The sequence below is a fragment of the Chenopodium album genome, chromosome 21 (assembly GCF_948465745.1).
Source record: "Chenopodium album chromosome 21, dcCheAlbu1.1, whole genome shotgun sequence".
Taxonomy (NCBI): Eukaryota; Viridiplantae; Streptophyta; class Magnoliopsida; order Caryophyllales; family Amaranthaceae; genus Chenopodium; species Chenopodium album.
Genome location: NC_137854.1, coordinates 6804226 through 6819347, shown reverse-complemented (window position 1 = coordinate 6819347; position 15122 = coordinate 6804226). Strand labels below are relative to the sequence as shown.

General features: G+C 34.4%; 4 protein-coding genes across 8 annotated transcripts; all 4 read left to right on the top strand.

Moving 5' to 3' along the window:
* Positions 1-1702: 1702 nt before the first annotated feature.
* Positions 1703-4732, top strand: LOC145601688 (G2/mitotic-specific cyclin-2-like). The gene is made up of 9 exons (XM_081657746.1): positions 1703-2093; positions 2192-2309; positions 2454-2510; positions 2646-2814; positions 2911-3036; positions 3421-3510; positions 3641-3862; positions 3951-4228; positions 4394-4732. Exons 1-9 carry the CDS (start codon positions 2054-2056, stop codon positions 4530-4532), a joined length of 1239 nt encoding a protein of 412 aa, XP_081513872.1. The 5' UTR covers positions 1703-2053; the 3' UTR covers positions 4533-4732.
* A 1914-nt stretch (positions 4733-6646) lies between these two features.
* LOC145601507 (phosphoserine aminotransferase, chloroplastic-like) lies at positions 6647-8330 on the top strand. Its single transcript, XM_081657537.1, has one exon. The coding sequence runs from the start codon at positions 6719-6721 to the stop codon at positions 8000-8002; it is 1284 nt and encodes a 427-aa protein (XP_081513663.1). The 5' UTR covers positions 6647-6718; the 3' UTR covers positions 8003-8330.
* Positions 8331-10626: 2296 nt separating this feature from the next.
* Positions 10627-14681, top strand: LOC145602108 (formiminotransferase cyclodeaminase-like protein). Of its 5 annotated transcripts, none has more exons than XM_081658262.1 (4): positions 10627-10755; positions 11254-11839; positions 12753-13168; positions 14048-14681. In XM_081658262.1, exons 3-4 carry the CDS (start codon positions 12781-12783, stop codon positions 14560-14562), a joined length of 903 nt encoding a protein of 300 aa, XP_081514388.1. In that variant the 5' UTR covers positions 10627-10755; positions 11254-11839; positions 12753-12780; the 3' UTR covers positions 14563-14681. The 5 variants fall into 5 exon arrangements, with proteins under 5 accessions (XP_081514388.1, XP_081514386.1, XP_081514385.1 ...); XM_081658260.1 differs by having other exon boundaries at positions 10633-10755; positions 11254-11275; XM_081658259.1 differs by having other exon boundaries at positions 10637-10791; positions 11254-11275.
* LOC145600260 (uncharacterized) lies at positions 11333-11821 on the top strand. The gene has a single exon (XM_081656186.1). The coding sequence runs from the start codon at positions 11333-11335 to the stop codon at positions 11819-11821; it is 489 nt and encodes a 162-aa protein (XP_081512312.1).
* Positions 14682-15122: the final 441 nt, after the last annotated feature.

Here is a 15122-nt window from a genome sequence, read left to right as displayed (position 1 = left end):
TTTATTTAGTTAATAAACAGGATTAGCAGAGTAGGGGTAAGAAACAAATTCATTATTTAATTCTGACGAATAATAAAATGCTTTCAAATGCATATTTTACAGTAATACAATTGATTGTCCCAATTTGCTCATTCGCACAAATAATGCACAGAGTAGTTTTGTTTATTCGCACCTATAAACAAATCAGCGTTGTTCTTATTACCCATAGGCCATAGCTTGACAAATTTTTTAAAGTTTTGTGCAAGATAGAAAAATCAAGGGAAATTAATTTTCTCATTTCAATTAGCAAAATTGACTAGCTCTTTTGTACAATTACGTAAATAAGATAACTAGTTATGCCATGTAAGATATACAATCCAGGCTATTTTTGGTTCAATGTGTTCAAGAGGTACCAAAAACTCTAAGCAATTAGATAATTTCAGTTGTAGCATATACAATGTAAAGCTGGATGTACATATAAAAAATGAAAATTGCTTTTAAGTTCATAAATGCTTGACGATTAGCTTATATATGGATTGTTATCCTTTGCATTAGATGTTTAGAGAGCAATAAAAATATAAATGCGCATATCCTGTTAGTACTACTCACATTAATTTCCTTGCATTAAGCAACCGTCTTTAAATTTTAGCATTTAATTAATAAAAATGAAATCTAATGCCGAATTTAATAAATATTTGTAATTTTGATAACTCTCTAATGCAAGTAAATCAACTAGAGTAATATCGTTACATTCTTTATATTTTGCAATGCAACCGTTTTCAAACCATGTATTTTTACAAGTATACATTTAATTATGGGCAATAAAATCTAATGACGACTTTAATAAATATTAAGAGTTGTATTAACTCATTAATGCAATCAAATCAATTAGCGCTGTCAATAGTACGTTAGCGCTGTCATTTAAAGCATGCAATTCGAAACTGGTAAAACTTTTTACATATTAATTTATTTTTTTATTTGCAACCACGTTATCGACCATTTTACTTACGATCGAAATTATACATCTTCACTAGACGTGTCTAGCTTAACATCAAAGCTTACAATCTGTTGTCACCACCTTTATTACCATTAACTCAATTAATTACAAGCTAATCCAATTCCATCAAATAAATGTACAAAACAACTAAATGACTCACCACACCACATACATCCTAATCTAAATCAAAACAGATTGTCTAAAGATAACTTTCTAAAAATCAAGCTCCAATAATTTCATTCATAATCCATATCAATGAGATATATTACCTTTTATACTTTCAAAATCAATATGATTCTCACATTATTTTTTCTCAAACCCAAAAACAAAAAAAAAATTTAATTTTTTTTTTTACAAAGTGCATAGGAGCGTATGACTCTTGCACTAGGAAAGTAGGAAGAGCGTATGTTATCTTACCAAAAAGGAATAAAATAAAATAATTAAATCAAAATCAAGAATCAAAAACCCAATCATATTGTATACACATTACACACTAATACAATATCATTATTTTCCAATTAAGTATGATTATTCGGGCCTGGCCGGGTCACGTGGGTGCAATGTATGTGTCACATGCCAGCCAATTTATGTGACCGTTGGCTAAGGCTAGCTCACATCAAAGAAGAAAAAAGAAGGCGTGGTTTAGTTCATCCAACGGCCATATATTTTCACTAGCCGTTGTATTTGAAAATTTAAGGGGGTTTAGGTTCGTGTATTTTCCAGACAATTTTTCCGTTGTTTCCGTTTTAAGGCAACCATTTTATTTCTTTCCTTTTTCTGTTTTCTTCTTCTTCTTCTTTATTTACCTGAGCTCTTGAATGACTGAGCAAGAGAGAGAAAGAGAGAAGAGAGAGAGAGAGGAGAGAGAAAGTGAGAAAGAGAGTATAATTAGTAAATGAACTAATTATACCTCAGATTTTTTTTGTTCATTTTTGTTCATAATCCAGAGAAATAGTTAAGATTTTTTCTGGGGTTGTTGTTAATTTTTCTGGGGTTTTGTTTGATTTTTCTGGGGTTTGATTTATTCTTTGTTATTTGATTGAGATTAATTAGATCTTGAGATTATAATTAGCAAAGATGATTAACGATGAAAATCAAAGTATTCCCAATTTCCAAGGTAATTTTGTTTGAAATTGTTTTCGTTTTGATTGATTAAACAGATGATATTAATTGTTTTTTGAAGTGGGGTTTTGAATTTTGTTGAATTTGTATTAGGTCCCAGAAAATTTGGGCATGAAGCTAAAAGAACAAGAAGAGCATTAAGTGTGATTAATCAGAATTTGGTTGGATCTCAGCCTTATCCCTGCGTTGTTAACAAAAGACCCAATTCACAGTAATTCTCATTTTCTCTCTCCTCATTCAAATTCTGCAAACAAAAAAAAAAAAAAAAAAAAAAAAAAAAAGATAAAAAATTATGGGTTTTGAATTATTCGTCAAAATCTTGTGTTAATTTTTGTTAATCTTGTTTTATTTGCAGAAAATGTGTGATTTTTGATGAAAACATCCCCAATCCTGTACAAAGACCAGTCACAAGGTATAATTTATTTATGTTTGAGTTTCAATTTTTCTTTTTATTAATGTGATATGATACAAAAAAGTAAAAATAAAAATAAAATAAAATAAAACAAAAATCTTGAGTTTTTCTGATGATTTTAGATATTTTTATCAGGAAATTTGCTGCTGAAAATAATAAACAAGAAATCAAAGTTCAAAATTCAAGTGAAGTTATTGAAGATGTTAAAATAATAGATGTGGAGTGTAAGACAATTACAGATGTGCCAGTGCCAATGTCATTGGAAAAGTCTGAATCTGCAGCACAAAATCAGATTAATGAGATGGTATTCATTAATTTAATATTAATTTTGGTACAATTTTGGTTAATTATTTGAAAAAAAATAATAATTTTGTTTACTGGGAATTTTAATAAATTACAGGAAGAGGTTGAGATGGAAGACATATTTGAAGATCCAATCTTGGACATTGATGGCCGTGATTCAAAAAATCCTCTTGCTGTTACTGACTACATTGATGATCTTTACCTTTATTATAAGAAAATGGAGGTAATATTTTATCAATTTTGAATGTTGTATCATAGAATTGTTAAAGTAATGTATGGAATTTCATAAGTACTCGTGTCGGATTATCAACAATCCGACGTGGATGGGCAATGTATGGAAAGATCAATTTTACTTGTCATAGAATTTAAAAGTACTCGTCTTGGATTATCAACAATCCGACATTGGCGAATAATGTATGGAAAGGTTTTTATAGAATTTAAAAAGTAACATATGTAATTTAATATGTATTCGTGTCGGATCATGAGCGTATGGAAACTTTTCAAAAATCAGCCGGGTTTCACACTTGAACACATATCCATGTTACGTTGCCTATATCGAAATTAATGAACTACTATAACCTAATTAAGCTTGTTCCTAACCTTGCAGGGATGCAGCTGTGTATCACCAGATTACATGTCACAACAATTTGACATTAATGAAAAGATGAGGGCTATACTGATTGACTGGCTTGTTGAGGTAAAACTTATGTATAAAATTTACACTTCCTATGACTGTATATAATATAAAGTAACATTAAATGAATTTGCAATTATATATTGACTTTTATTGTATAGTTTTCTAATCAAAATTTTGAAATTATACACAGGTACATTACAAATTTGAACTTAGGGATGAGACCTTATTTCTCACAGTACATCTAATAGATAGATTCCTAGCTAAACATACAATGGTGAGAAAGAAGCTGCAACTAGTGGGTTTGATTGCAATGCTGTTAGCTTGCAAATATGAAGAAGTTTCTGTACCTGTTGTTGAAGATTTGATCTTTATTTCTGATAAAGCTTATACTAGAGAAGATCTTCTTGAAATGGTATATAAATTACCCTCGAAAACCCGAATTTTAACCGAATTTAGGAACATAACAAGTAGATTAAAATGTTGATTTCATTGTTTTGCAGGAGAAAATAATGCTCAACACATTGCAATTCAACATGTCTTTGCCAACCCCATATGTTTTCTTGAGAAGATATCTGAAGGCTGCTGAGTCTGACAAGAAGCTTGAGCTGCTGTGCTTTTATCTGATTGAGCTTTCTTTAGTGGAGTATGAAATGATCAAATTTCCACCTTCACTGTTAGCTGCTGCTGCAGTGTATACAGCACAGTGTAGTCTGTATGGATTTAAACAGTGGAGCAAGACCTGTGAGTTTTACACAAACTACACTGAAGACCAGCTCCTGTAAGTCCTTTCTTTTCAAATCTGCTTTTACCTTTTAATATGTTACTCGGACTCTTCATCTCAACTCGAAACACAAGTTCTAGTAACATAGAGTCCCTACCATGATTATTATTTAAATTTGTGATTTTCGCGATGATTTTCTAATTGACCTTTATGGGATTGTAGGGAATGCTCAAGGCTGATGGTGAACTTCCATCAAAAGGCAGGAACAGGAAAGCTAAGTGGGGTACATAGGAAATATTCAACATCAAAGTTTGGTTATGCAGCAAAATTTAACCCAGCAACCTTTCTCCTCAACAATTGAGTCTAATGAGAAAGGATTACTGTATAGTTTACTGACTATACAATGAAATTTGGTAATTACAACAAAATGACATTTGAAAACTACTCATTTAATCTCTATTTGAGAAGGGGTGTGTAGAATATGGCTAATAATCTTGATTGGCTTTTTAGGATATTGATATTGACAATATTTACCACCCTTTGTTTATGTTTCTTGCAAACATATCCACATTGTATTTCATATTCAATTTTTTGAATAAATACAGATTCAACTGTTTAAATTCTACTCCGTATTAAAGATTTTGTCTCGTTTCTTTATTGTTTTTCTTTCTTGGATCGACAAGAATTAAATTGTGAAATACTAGTTCAAGTTACACAATTATGCAAAGTTTGAATGAACTACCATTGTACAAGATTGAGGGACCTAAAAGTAGATAAAGATGGATGAAGAAGGTTTCATTGAAGTAGAAAAAAGGTTTCTTTTACCTAAAATTCAAATCTTATAGACCCAAAGAATTTCTTCAATTCTGTTAAAAAGTTATTGAGGAAAAATTATGCATTTTCTGACAAAAGTTAATACTGTTATATTCTGAGATTTCTGACAAGTTCATATAAATTTATTTGGTGAAGAATGTCCCACAGCATGGCTTGGAATTAAGTTAGTATAATAATCGAAAGAACCATATTGATGAAGACCATCAAGTGATTTGAATATTGAGGAGTATACCAAACAAATTTGCTCTACTTCAATCAACATCAAAGACTATTTTAACAACATTGATAACAACATTTACCTGAATTAAATATGTGAAATATGGCTTGAAAATATGAACACAAGTTCACACTCCTACACATACTTCAATTGTGGTGTAATTAGTGTTGTATTAATTGTTTTGAATGTTTAAATAAATGTTTGCTTTGATACATAAATAACATCTACCATTCACACTCCGACGCGATACTTCAATCTTGATGTGAGTAGTGTTGAAATCATAATTGTGTTATATAGATATATATTTGAAATAATGAAAGAATTTTTAAGATAAATATTCGATTTGATACATAAATGATCTCTATTATTTTCTAGTCAAGCTTGGCTTTTTATAAAAGTGATTTCGTATCTAAATTAATGTTAACCTAAATTTGTGTCACATGCGTATCACACTCATAACGGTTTCATACCCTTGCGCTTTATTGTTTTTCTGCATATTATGAATTTAATAACCCTAATTCCGTTTATTTATTGTTCTTTTAACTACTTCCTTGTTATTTTAATGTTTCCTTTTAGAAGTACGTGATTTCTCCTTATTTCCATTCACATCATATGAGCTTATAAAACTCACGCCACCACAACGCCACGCATCTCCTGCTTACCATTAGACTTGACTATTAGGCAGGGCAGGTCCAGATGAGGGTCGATGCGGTTTGATAATGGGTTGAGTCAAAAAGAGGGTTAACTTTTATTAGGTCAAAGCAGGTCAGAGTGTCAGACTAATCGGATCACATGTTAATAATGGGTTGATAATGGACATACTAATAAACAAACAATGAAAAGGAACGAAGAAGAAAGATAAAAGTAAGTATATATGAATACATATTATACATGTATTTTTTTTGCTATTAAATTGGGTTAACATTTTGTTCTTGTATTAACTCTATCTATTTCACATTAAATGTCACGTCCAATAATAAATAAATAAAAACTTTAAAAGTTTCAACCTTGTTTCAATACCCATTATGATGCCCTATCTAATAACCAAGTCTACTTAAGTACTTATCAGTCAGTAGGTACTCCCTCTGTCCCAAAATAACCGACAAGGTCAAACTTTGTATACATATCGATGCACTAATCTGACCTTACTTTTACATAATTAAAGATTATTTAACATTATAAACAAAAGTTATATTATGAAACTTTGTAGTGAAAAGAAATTATAGTCAAAGGAGTAGAACGGACAAAGTATACAAAAAAATACAAAAAATGGACTCATTGGATGATTAGTGGGATGATTAGGTGGGGATTACATACTCTAATTACAAGCTTTAACTTCTAACCCAAGCAAAGGTGGGCTTTACCTTTACCCCAACACAAGCGCAGCCTCCCTTTTACCTACGCATAAAGCCTAGACTTTCCCACACTTTTGCCTCCCACATTTCTCCCACCAACTTTCCTCTCTTTCTCTCTGCAACACCTTCGATTCCATAACAATGGCAGCCACCTCCAACGCACAAACAACCCTCTTCCTCAAAACCCCTTTCACCCCACAAAAACCCCACCAACAAACCCATTTCCTCCCCTTCAATTTCAAGATCCGAACCCCCATTTCCAAGATCACCTGCACCGCCGCAACAACCACCACACCCACCACTAAATCCCCGGCTAACCACCGATCCGAAGATCGCATCTTCAACTTCGCCGCCGGCCCCGCCGTCCTCCCTGAAAATGTCCTCCAAAAAGCGCAATCCGAGCTCCTCAACTGGCGAGGTTCCGGCATGAGTGTCATGGAGATGAGCCACCGTGGGAAGGAATTCACCTCCATTATTGAAAAAGCAGAGTCAGATCTACGTACCCTTTTGAATATTCCGTCTGATTACACTGTTCTCTTTCTTCAAGGTGGTGCTTCAACCCAATTCTCCGCCATTCCTTTGAATCTCTGCAACTCCGATGATGCGGTCGATTACCTTGTTACTGGGTCTTGGGGAGATAAAGCTGCTAAAGAGGCTGTCAAGTATGCTAAAGTATCCACCATTTGGTCTGGGAAATCTGGGAATTATACAAAAATCCCTAATTTTGATGGGTCTGAGTTTGAGCAAAACTTGCACGCAAGGTATTTGCATATTTGCGCCAATGAAACTATTTATGGTGTTGAGTTTAAAGATTACCCTGTTCCTGCTAATCCAAATGGGTTTTTGGTTGCTGATATGTCTTCCAATTTTTGCTCTAAACCTGTTGATGTAACCAAATTTGGGCTTATTTATGCTGGTGCTCAGAAAAATGTTGGTCCATCTGGGGTTACAATTGTTATTGTTAGGAATGATTTGATTGGAAATGCCCAGAAAATGACTCCAATTATGCTGGATTATAAGATTCATGCTGATAATAAGTCATTATATAATACTCCCCCTTGTTATGGGATTTATATGTGTGGGTTGGTTTTTGAGGATTTGTTGAACCAAGGTGGGTTAGTTGAGGTTGAGAAGAAGAACAAGACTAAGGCTCAGGTACTGTATGATGCAATTGATGAGAGCAATGGGTTTTACAAGTGCCCAGTTGAGAAATCAGTGAGGTCATTGATGAATGTACCCTTTACTCTTGAAAAATCGGAGCTCGAAGCCGAGTTTATTAAGGAAGCTGCTAAGGAGAAGATGGTGGCTCTTAAAGGTCATAGGTCTGTTGGAGGGATGAGAGCTTCAATCTATAATGCTATGCCTTTGGCTGGTGTTCAAAAGTTGGTTGCTTTTATGAAGGAATTCCAAGCTAAACATGCTTAGATTTTTTTTGGAATGGTTTGGTCTAATTTTGGCAGTTTCTTGCAGCAGAATATCTGAGTGTTTGTTTCTCTCAGTTTATTTTTTACCTGGTTTGTTATGTTTGTTGCTTGTTACGGAGTACTTCATAATCATGGAGTATATTTGTAGTGGTAGAAGCAAGTTTTTGAGTATTGTATGGCCAAATTACAAGAGCCTTTTTTACTAGATGAATAAGTGTTTTACTGCTATGCAGCTCATTAGATAATAGGAGTATCACATTGTATGCAGTCTATGAAACTAAGCACAACTTAATGAGAATTACTATTACTATTACTATTATTGCTGGGAAGTGTTGTGCTCATATGCATTTTTTTATGTTAGTTATGCTTAAGATTACTGTGATAAGTTGTTGTGAGTTCTGACCATTGATAAGAAGGCTCAAGGCAATAGGGGTCAAGCTCTTTTACTGGCCTAATGGCATAGGAGAGGTGCACCGAAGTGCACCATGGCTCCTCGCTTTGACGAGGCCTATGTCGAGGGACAAAACTGAAAAAAGCACAGAAGGATCCCAATCGCTTCAATGCACCTTGAGCTTTTTTATGTATTGCTTGTGACCTTTGTTGTGTGGTGGTTTGGACTTAGGCGGCAGAGCTTAAAATCTAGTGGCAATAACATCTAAGAATTGAAAACCTTGCCTAAACTATTGTAGGACTTTTTGTATTTTATTTGAGGAATATTTGTAGAAGTATTTAAAAGAGGGAGGAATGGAAAATGAGAAAGTTGTTGATCAGATATGCTCATTTTTAACCCTGTCTCGTCTGCCATGCTGATGGACTGATGGTCTGTAGTAGTTAACGCCCCGTTTAGAATAATGATACTGTGAATTTAGCATGAGAATTAGGAATTACTTTGGAATTACAGCAACATTCCATTTATACTGTTCCCTAAGTTCTTCACAAGTACAAAGGAGTAAAAATTAGCTGAAACACATGTTTTCTTAGAAACTTTCTGCAAACCATACTACAGAGTACTACATCTTGGTATCATATTCAAGATTGATCCATCAAATAATCCAACGGGATATGTAGGATGAGTTTCGATATAGTAATCAATATAGTAATCGATTCTGTGCTCACTGCTCAGTAGTCAGAAATGTGTTAAACAAGAGTTGATGCTCCTAATGTTTGGCTTAGGATTAAAGAGATACAAATCACATTTGCTTTAAAAAAGTTGCTAACTAAAGACCACTACTTTTCCCCCCTTCTTTCAAATGCCGAAACCTCAAATCCTAATAAAGAAGTACCAAGTTAAGCTTGGTCTAGTAGGAAAGATTGTACCTTCCAACCTTGAGGTTGGGGGTTTAATCCCCATTAGAGACAATTTGAGGGTGGGGATCTCTTACCCTTCCCCCTCACTCTTAAAGTGTCTACTGTAAGGGGGCGTTTGGTTGGGGGGTTTCAGGAAAGGAAATGGGAATGATTCCGTTTGTTGTCGTTTGTTTATCAATTTCTATCATTCCCTTTACCCGTTTTTATTTTTGACTTAACCCAAAAACCCTCTACTCTCATTCCCCCCCCCCCCCCTACACTTTCCCATTCCCATTCCCATTCCCATTCCCATTCCCCCCTCACTACCCATCACTCCATCAGTCTCTCTCTTCTCTTAACCCTAAAAACTCCCACAGCCGTCACCTGAAGTCTGACCTCCGGCCACCACAGCAGAGACCGGAGAACTTGCACTGGCGACGACCTCCGACAGACAAGGTACAACGGCCGGCGACTTCATGCTCCTGATTTTTTCTTCAAGTGTTATAGCTTAATCAACTCTTTTTTTTTCTTTTTCATAAATTGTTGAAGAAACTACAATTATTATTCTTGAACTATTGTGTGTAATTGATGTTTACTGCTGCTTGTTTCTTCAAGGTTTGTATTTTAATTTTTTTTTTTTTTTTTTGAATTTTGGGGAGGACGAACTGGTATTTTCTTCAACTTTTTTTTTTTTTGGAAGACCAACAGCTTGCTGTTATACAATTTTTGGGGAGGACGACAATTTGCTAATTTGATATGGATATAATATGTATTTGGAATTGTATTTTAATTTTTTTTGCTTAATTTTTTTTTTTTTTTTTTCATATTATAAGAAAATATGATACAGGTTTATCATATTTTTTTTCATAACCAGTTCTTCAATTTTTATTTCATGAAAAAATAGGTTTATCATATAATAATAGGTTATTATTGGAAAAAATAAAAAGGAATTTAAAAACTCATACTTTGATTCCCTAGCTTGAACCAAACAGTCACAAAGGGAATCAATGAACAGTTCATTCCGTTTCATGGACACAACCAAACAACCAGGCTAAATCAGGGTCAACTCATTCCTTTCTCCTTCATTCCCTGGATTCATTCAATTCCGATTCCCCTGAGCGAACCAAACGGCCCCTAAATCTGTAATCCGTAAATACCGAACCAAAAAAACTGTGAGGATTGAGGTTCGATTAGGGCCCCTCTCCTTAACGTTAAAAAAAATAATAATAAAATAAAATTCCTAATAAAGAAGTCCCAAGGCCACAAATTAAACAGTGCTTTACCATTTTGCCCTCCTTAATGCCACGTCAGCTTTCTTTGCCTTTTATTTTCTTTTTCCTTTTTTTTTTTCCCACTTTCTCTCTCCTGTACACTCAATTGAAGGGGCTTCTTAGCTTTCCCTCCTCCATAGAAGCAGCTTCTGAGTTAGTGAGTTTCGCTCTTATCGGACGACACCTGAACGATAAAGTAAGACTGTGATCTGAATTTTTCGCTGATTTTCAGGTTAGATTATATTTTTTTTATAAAAAAATGAAGTTTTGATGTAATTTTGGAAATAATTTAATTGATACAACTTATATACTTGAAATATATTGAGGTTTCTCTTCTCTTTTAAGTTGGATTGATTATTGAACCATTATTGGTTATAATTTAAATACTGGATTGCTAGAATTTTGCTATTCATATAGAAGAATTTAATTTGTTAATTGAGTCAAATTTGGTTGTTATTGTGTTGCAAAACCCTTGATTGTTTGCCTGTTAGCTATGAATAATTAGCATCATCAATTGAATTTAGCTATGAATTCATGGATTTTATAGTTAGCATTTTTTATGGTATTCAGCATCATAATAGATAATTTTTAATTAATTACTTAAAGTTTTGAATGTAATTTCCTTGTTAATTTGGTTAAATTATCTAGAGTGTAACTGTGTATTGATAATTATGTGATCATCTTTGTTGTACAGGTTTAAATCCTCAATCTAACAGGTACCCTTCTTTTTTCTCTCACTAATTTGAGTAACTTCTATTCTTCTCACAAATCCCATGGATATATTTGATTCTTGTATCGATTCCCCACAAACTGAACCTCCAAAACCCGAAATTCGGAGCAATGACAAAGTAAATGATGAAGATATTTTTGGTTCCTCTATAAACTTGGAAGAATCTCATATTGAAGAAGGCTACAAAGATGGGTATAGGGATGGTCTTACCTTGGGCAGGCAAGAGGGCTATGAAGTGGGTCTTAAACATGGGTTTGAGTGTGGTGAAGAGCTCGGGTTTTACCGTGGTCTTGTTGATGTTTGGACCTCTGTGATTCGAGTTGAACCCAACTTCTTCTCTTCTCGGGTCCAGAAGAGTATCCATCAAATTCAGGAGTTGCTTGAGAAGTACCCATTTATGGATCATGAAGATGAGAGCAAAGATGACATTTTAAAAGAGCTTAGGTTGAAGTTTAGGGCTACTTGTGCTTCTTTAGGAGTTAAATTGGAATACGAGGGGTACCCTAAAATGTCCGATTCTCATGATTTTTGATTTTTGGGCATGAGCAAGGTATTCTTGGTTGATGGTTACATTAGATGCAACTTGGAGTTAAGATTTTTTTCTCAATGTTCTTTATATTGGCTGTCATACTGTTACCCTTGTAGCAGTAGGGCCATGACTATGTTATCTTAGGAAAATTAAAGTTATTTTTGTATTGCTTTGATATGGTAGAAGGTGCTTATCTTAAGTTGATACGAAGTACTTATTTAGAAGCACATGGAGCAGAATACTTTGTCTGGTTTGATGCTCATAAACGTGTAAGAAAGCTCAATTCAATGAATCTATACATGAGAACTTTTGTATGAGGAATTCGACTCTCATTATATTCACTGTCTTTTCATGTTAGATGGTTTTTTTATAATTGAATTTTAAATGCTTTTTGTGAAGATGAGTTCAAATCTTTCATGTGATTTGAGATTTAACCTTTGAGTGGTCTATCGAATGAGATAATTACAGCAGGGCAATCAGCAATGTCATTTTTATGGGTCATAGGATGTGGAGTCACTTTTTTCTTGCTTATGCTTGATCATTTTAGCTTGATGCAGGATATGTATGTTACACTGGATATATCTTTAAACAACATTCCATCATCTTGGCTCATCTATTCACAACTATTTTTGGTCATCGACTGCACATGTTATCTTATTGCCTTTTCTTTTGCTTGCGATAGCAGAGGTGTCCTGAATATTTGACACCTCATGCTACTATGCTAGAGTTCAATGCTAGTGTAAAAATTGTGTGGATATCAGCTGATTTAGCAGAAAACTTAGTTGTTGATGCTATTATTTTTTAGCTAGAGGCTGCATGGAAATGAAATATGTTGATAAAAATGGATCCTGAGTTTGTGGTCCTTTCTAGAATTTGATCAGGATCTTTATATAGTAGTTGCAAAGCTAACATTGATATTCTATCTTTCCTGTAGATTGGGAAGATAAGTGGGAAAGGAGTAAATGAAAAATATGATACTGGCTTGTTGCAAACTATACATATCTGAAAGTCGCAACAAAGCTGCCCTTGAGTCTATTGAACGAGTAGCCAAGCTTGTGCATGATACTAAAGTTGTCAATAAATTTGAAGATGAAACTTATAACAGAGTTGGCTACACTCTTGTCTCTAAGCTACCTCCAAAGTTTTCATTGGATTGCCCTCTAAAAGATACTGCTTTTGCAATGGTTAGCACTGCTTTGAAAGCAATTGACTTTAACATGCACAGTGGAAGCCATCCTCGTCTGGGAGTTGTCGATCACATCTGTTTTCACCCATTGGCCAGTACTTCTTTGGAGCAGACAGCTAATATTGCAAGGTCCTTGGCCAAAGATGTTGGCACCAAACTTGAAGGTTTGTTTACTTCATCTAGCTTTATAAACTAGAGGTAAAATTTGTAGGATTCACATTAATGTTTTGAGTTGAAAACAGAACCAATTGTGAGTTTTGATGTTAAGATTGTCATAATATTCACGTTATAAGCTTAAAGAGATTTCATGGTAGGGCCTCACTATTGTCTAGTTATGCTTTTTGTTTCTAGAAAGGTGGTAGTCTAAGGTACCTTTCAGATATTCGCTCTATTTTCATACCTCATTAAGCTGTGTGCTATCATCATCCTTGCTCCTAATTTTTCATCCAGCACTAAAGTTCTATACATTTCTCGAAGAAACATTTGGGTACAGATGATGCTGTTGGGAAAAAAAAAGAGGGGACAATTAGGACATCTCAAAGTGGGAATTGAAGCTATGGATAGGGGACAGAGGGAGTATATTTGTTTTAAGCAGGATTCATCTGACAGTGAAAGTAGCTAAGTCTTTCTAAAGGACATGGTTATGAATCATGTTTTTTAAAGTGAGCTCTTAAGAGATGGGTGCCACTCAAGCCTCTTCTTTTAGTATAGTTGTGATGATTTTCAAGCACCTTGTACATGCCGATTCATCCTAGATGTAAATCATACTGAATGGAAGTTCTATGGATATGTGAAATTTGAATTTAAGCACATTCTTTGCAAATTAATAGAGATTCCTATTACTTTAGTGTTGCTCTGTTATTTGTGCGACTGGCACTAACAACTATTGACAATAGCCAAGATTTGCAATTGACAGTTTTAGCTATTAGATTGAACACACAGCTAGCAGTTTCTTCCCCACGACAAGTTGAGGACTATTATTTGGTTAAAGCTTATCTGGACTTTTATATCTTTCTTATGCAATTTATATGTGAAAGCTGCAGTTCCTGCCTTTTTATATGGAGCAGCACATGAAAAAGGACAAACTCTTGATTCAGTAAGAAGAGAGCTTGGCTACTTTAGGCCTAATACTAATGGAAATATCTGGGCGGGAGGGCTGAGCTCAGAGACTTTGCCTTTGCATCCAGATGAAGGGCCAAATCAAGCTGACCTATCTAAGGGCGTTGTTGTAATAGGGAGTACAAGATGGGTAGATAACTACAACGTCCCAATCTTTTCCACCAATCTTTCAGCTGTTCGTAGAATTGCCAAACTCGTTAGTGAAAGAGGAGGTGGACTTCCATCAGTTCAAGCTATGGCACTTTCTCATGGAGAAGAAGTCATCGAGGTTGCTTGCAATTTACTGGAACCGAACAAGGTTGGAGGAGATCAAGTTCAAATTGAAGTTGAGCGCCTTGCACGGGAAGAAGGTATGGTTGCCGGAAAGGGTTACTTTACTGACTTTTCACAAGAACAAATTATAAATGCTTTCTTGGATTCTGGAGATACATCTATTTGACCATTAAAGTAGGATTATCTCTGTAAAGGTGCCAGATTTATTTGATGGATCATACTCTCAAGAAAAACGACTTCCAATTTTAATACAACATATTTCAAATCTCTCTGTTTTTGCTGTGATTTGAGTCTACTAATTGTGTTACTACTACGATGCTACGTAACTCATTTGGGTGCATAGTGCTCTTAATCAATATTATTTGTTTTCATCTCCTGCTAAATGCCTGACTAGATATGTAAAATAGACTTTTTCTTTTGGCTTGGATCAATTTTGGTGTCCTTTATTTTCAGACTGTTCAGAGTAGCATAATTAGTGTTCTGGATTTTTTTCATCCTCATGAATATTTGGCGTGCAAAACACAGGCTCTTTGGAATGCATTATATCATGAGTTTTACATCCTCTTTTTTCTTAGGCATGCAAATCAAAGATGTCAAGGATCATTGCTCTTTGAACTAGTTTGCTGTAATAGTGGATTCAGTGATCGACTGACTGGTTTGCAATTCTTTTGTTCTAAACGTTACTCCAACATCTGATCTGATTTTTTTCTATCAATAAACGAAACA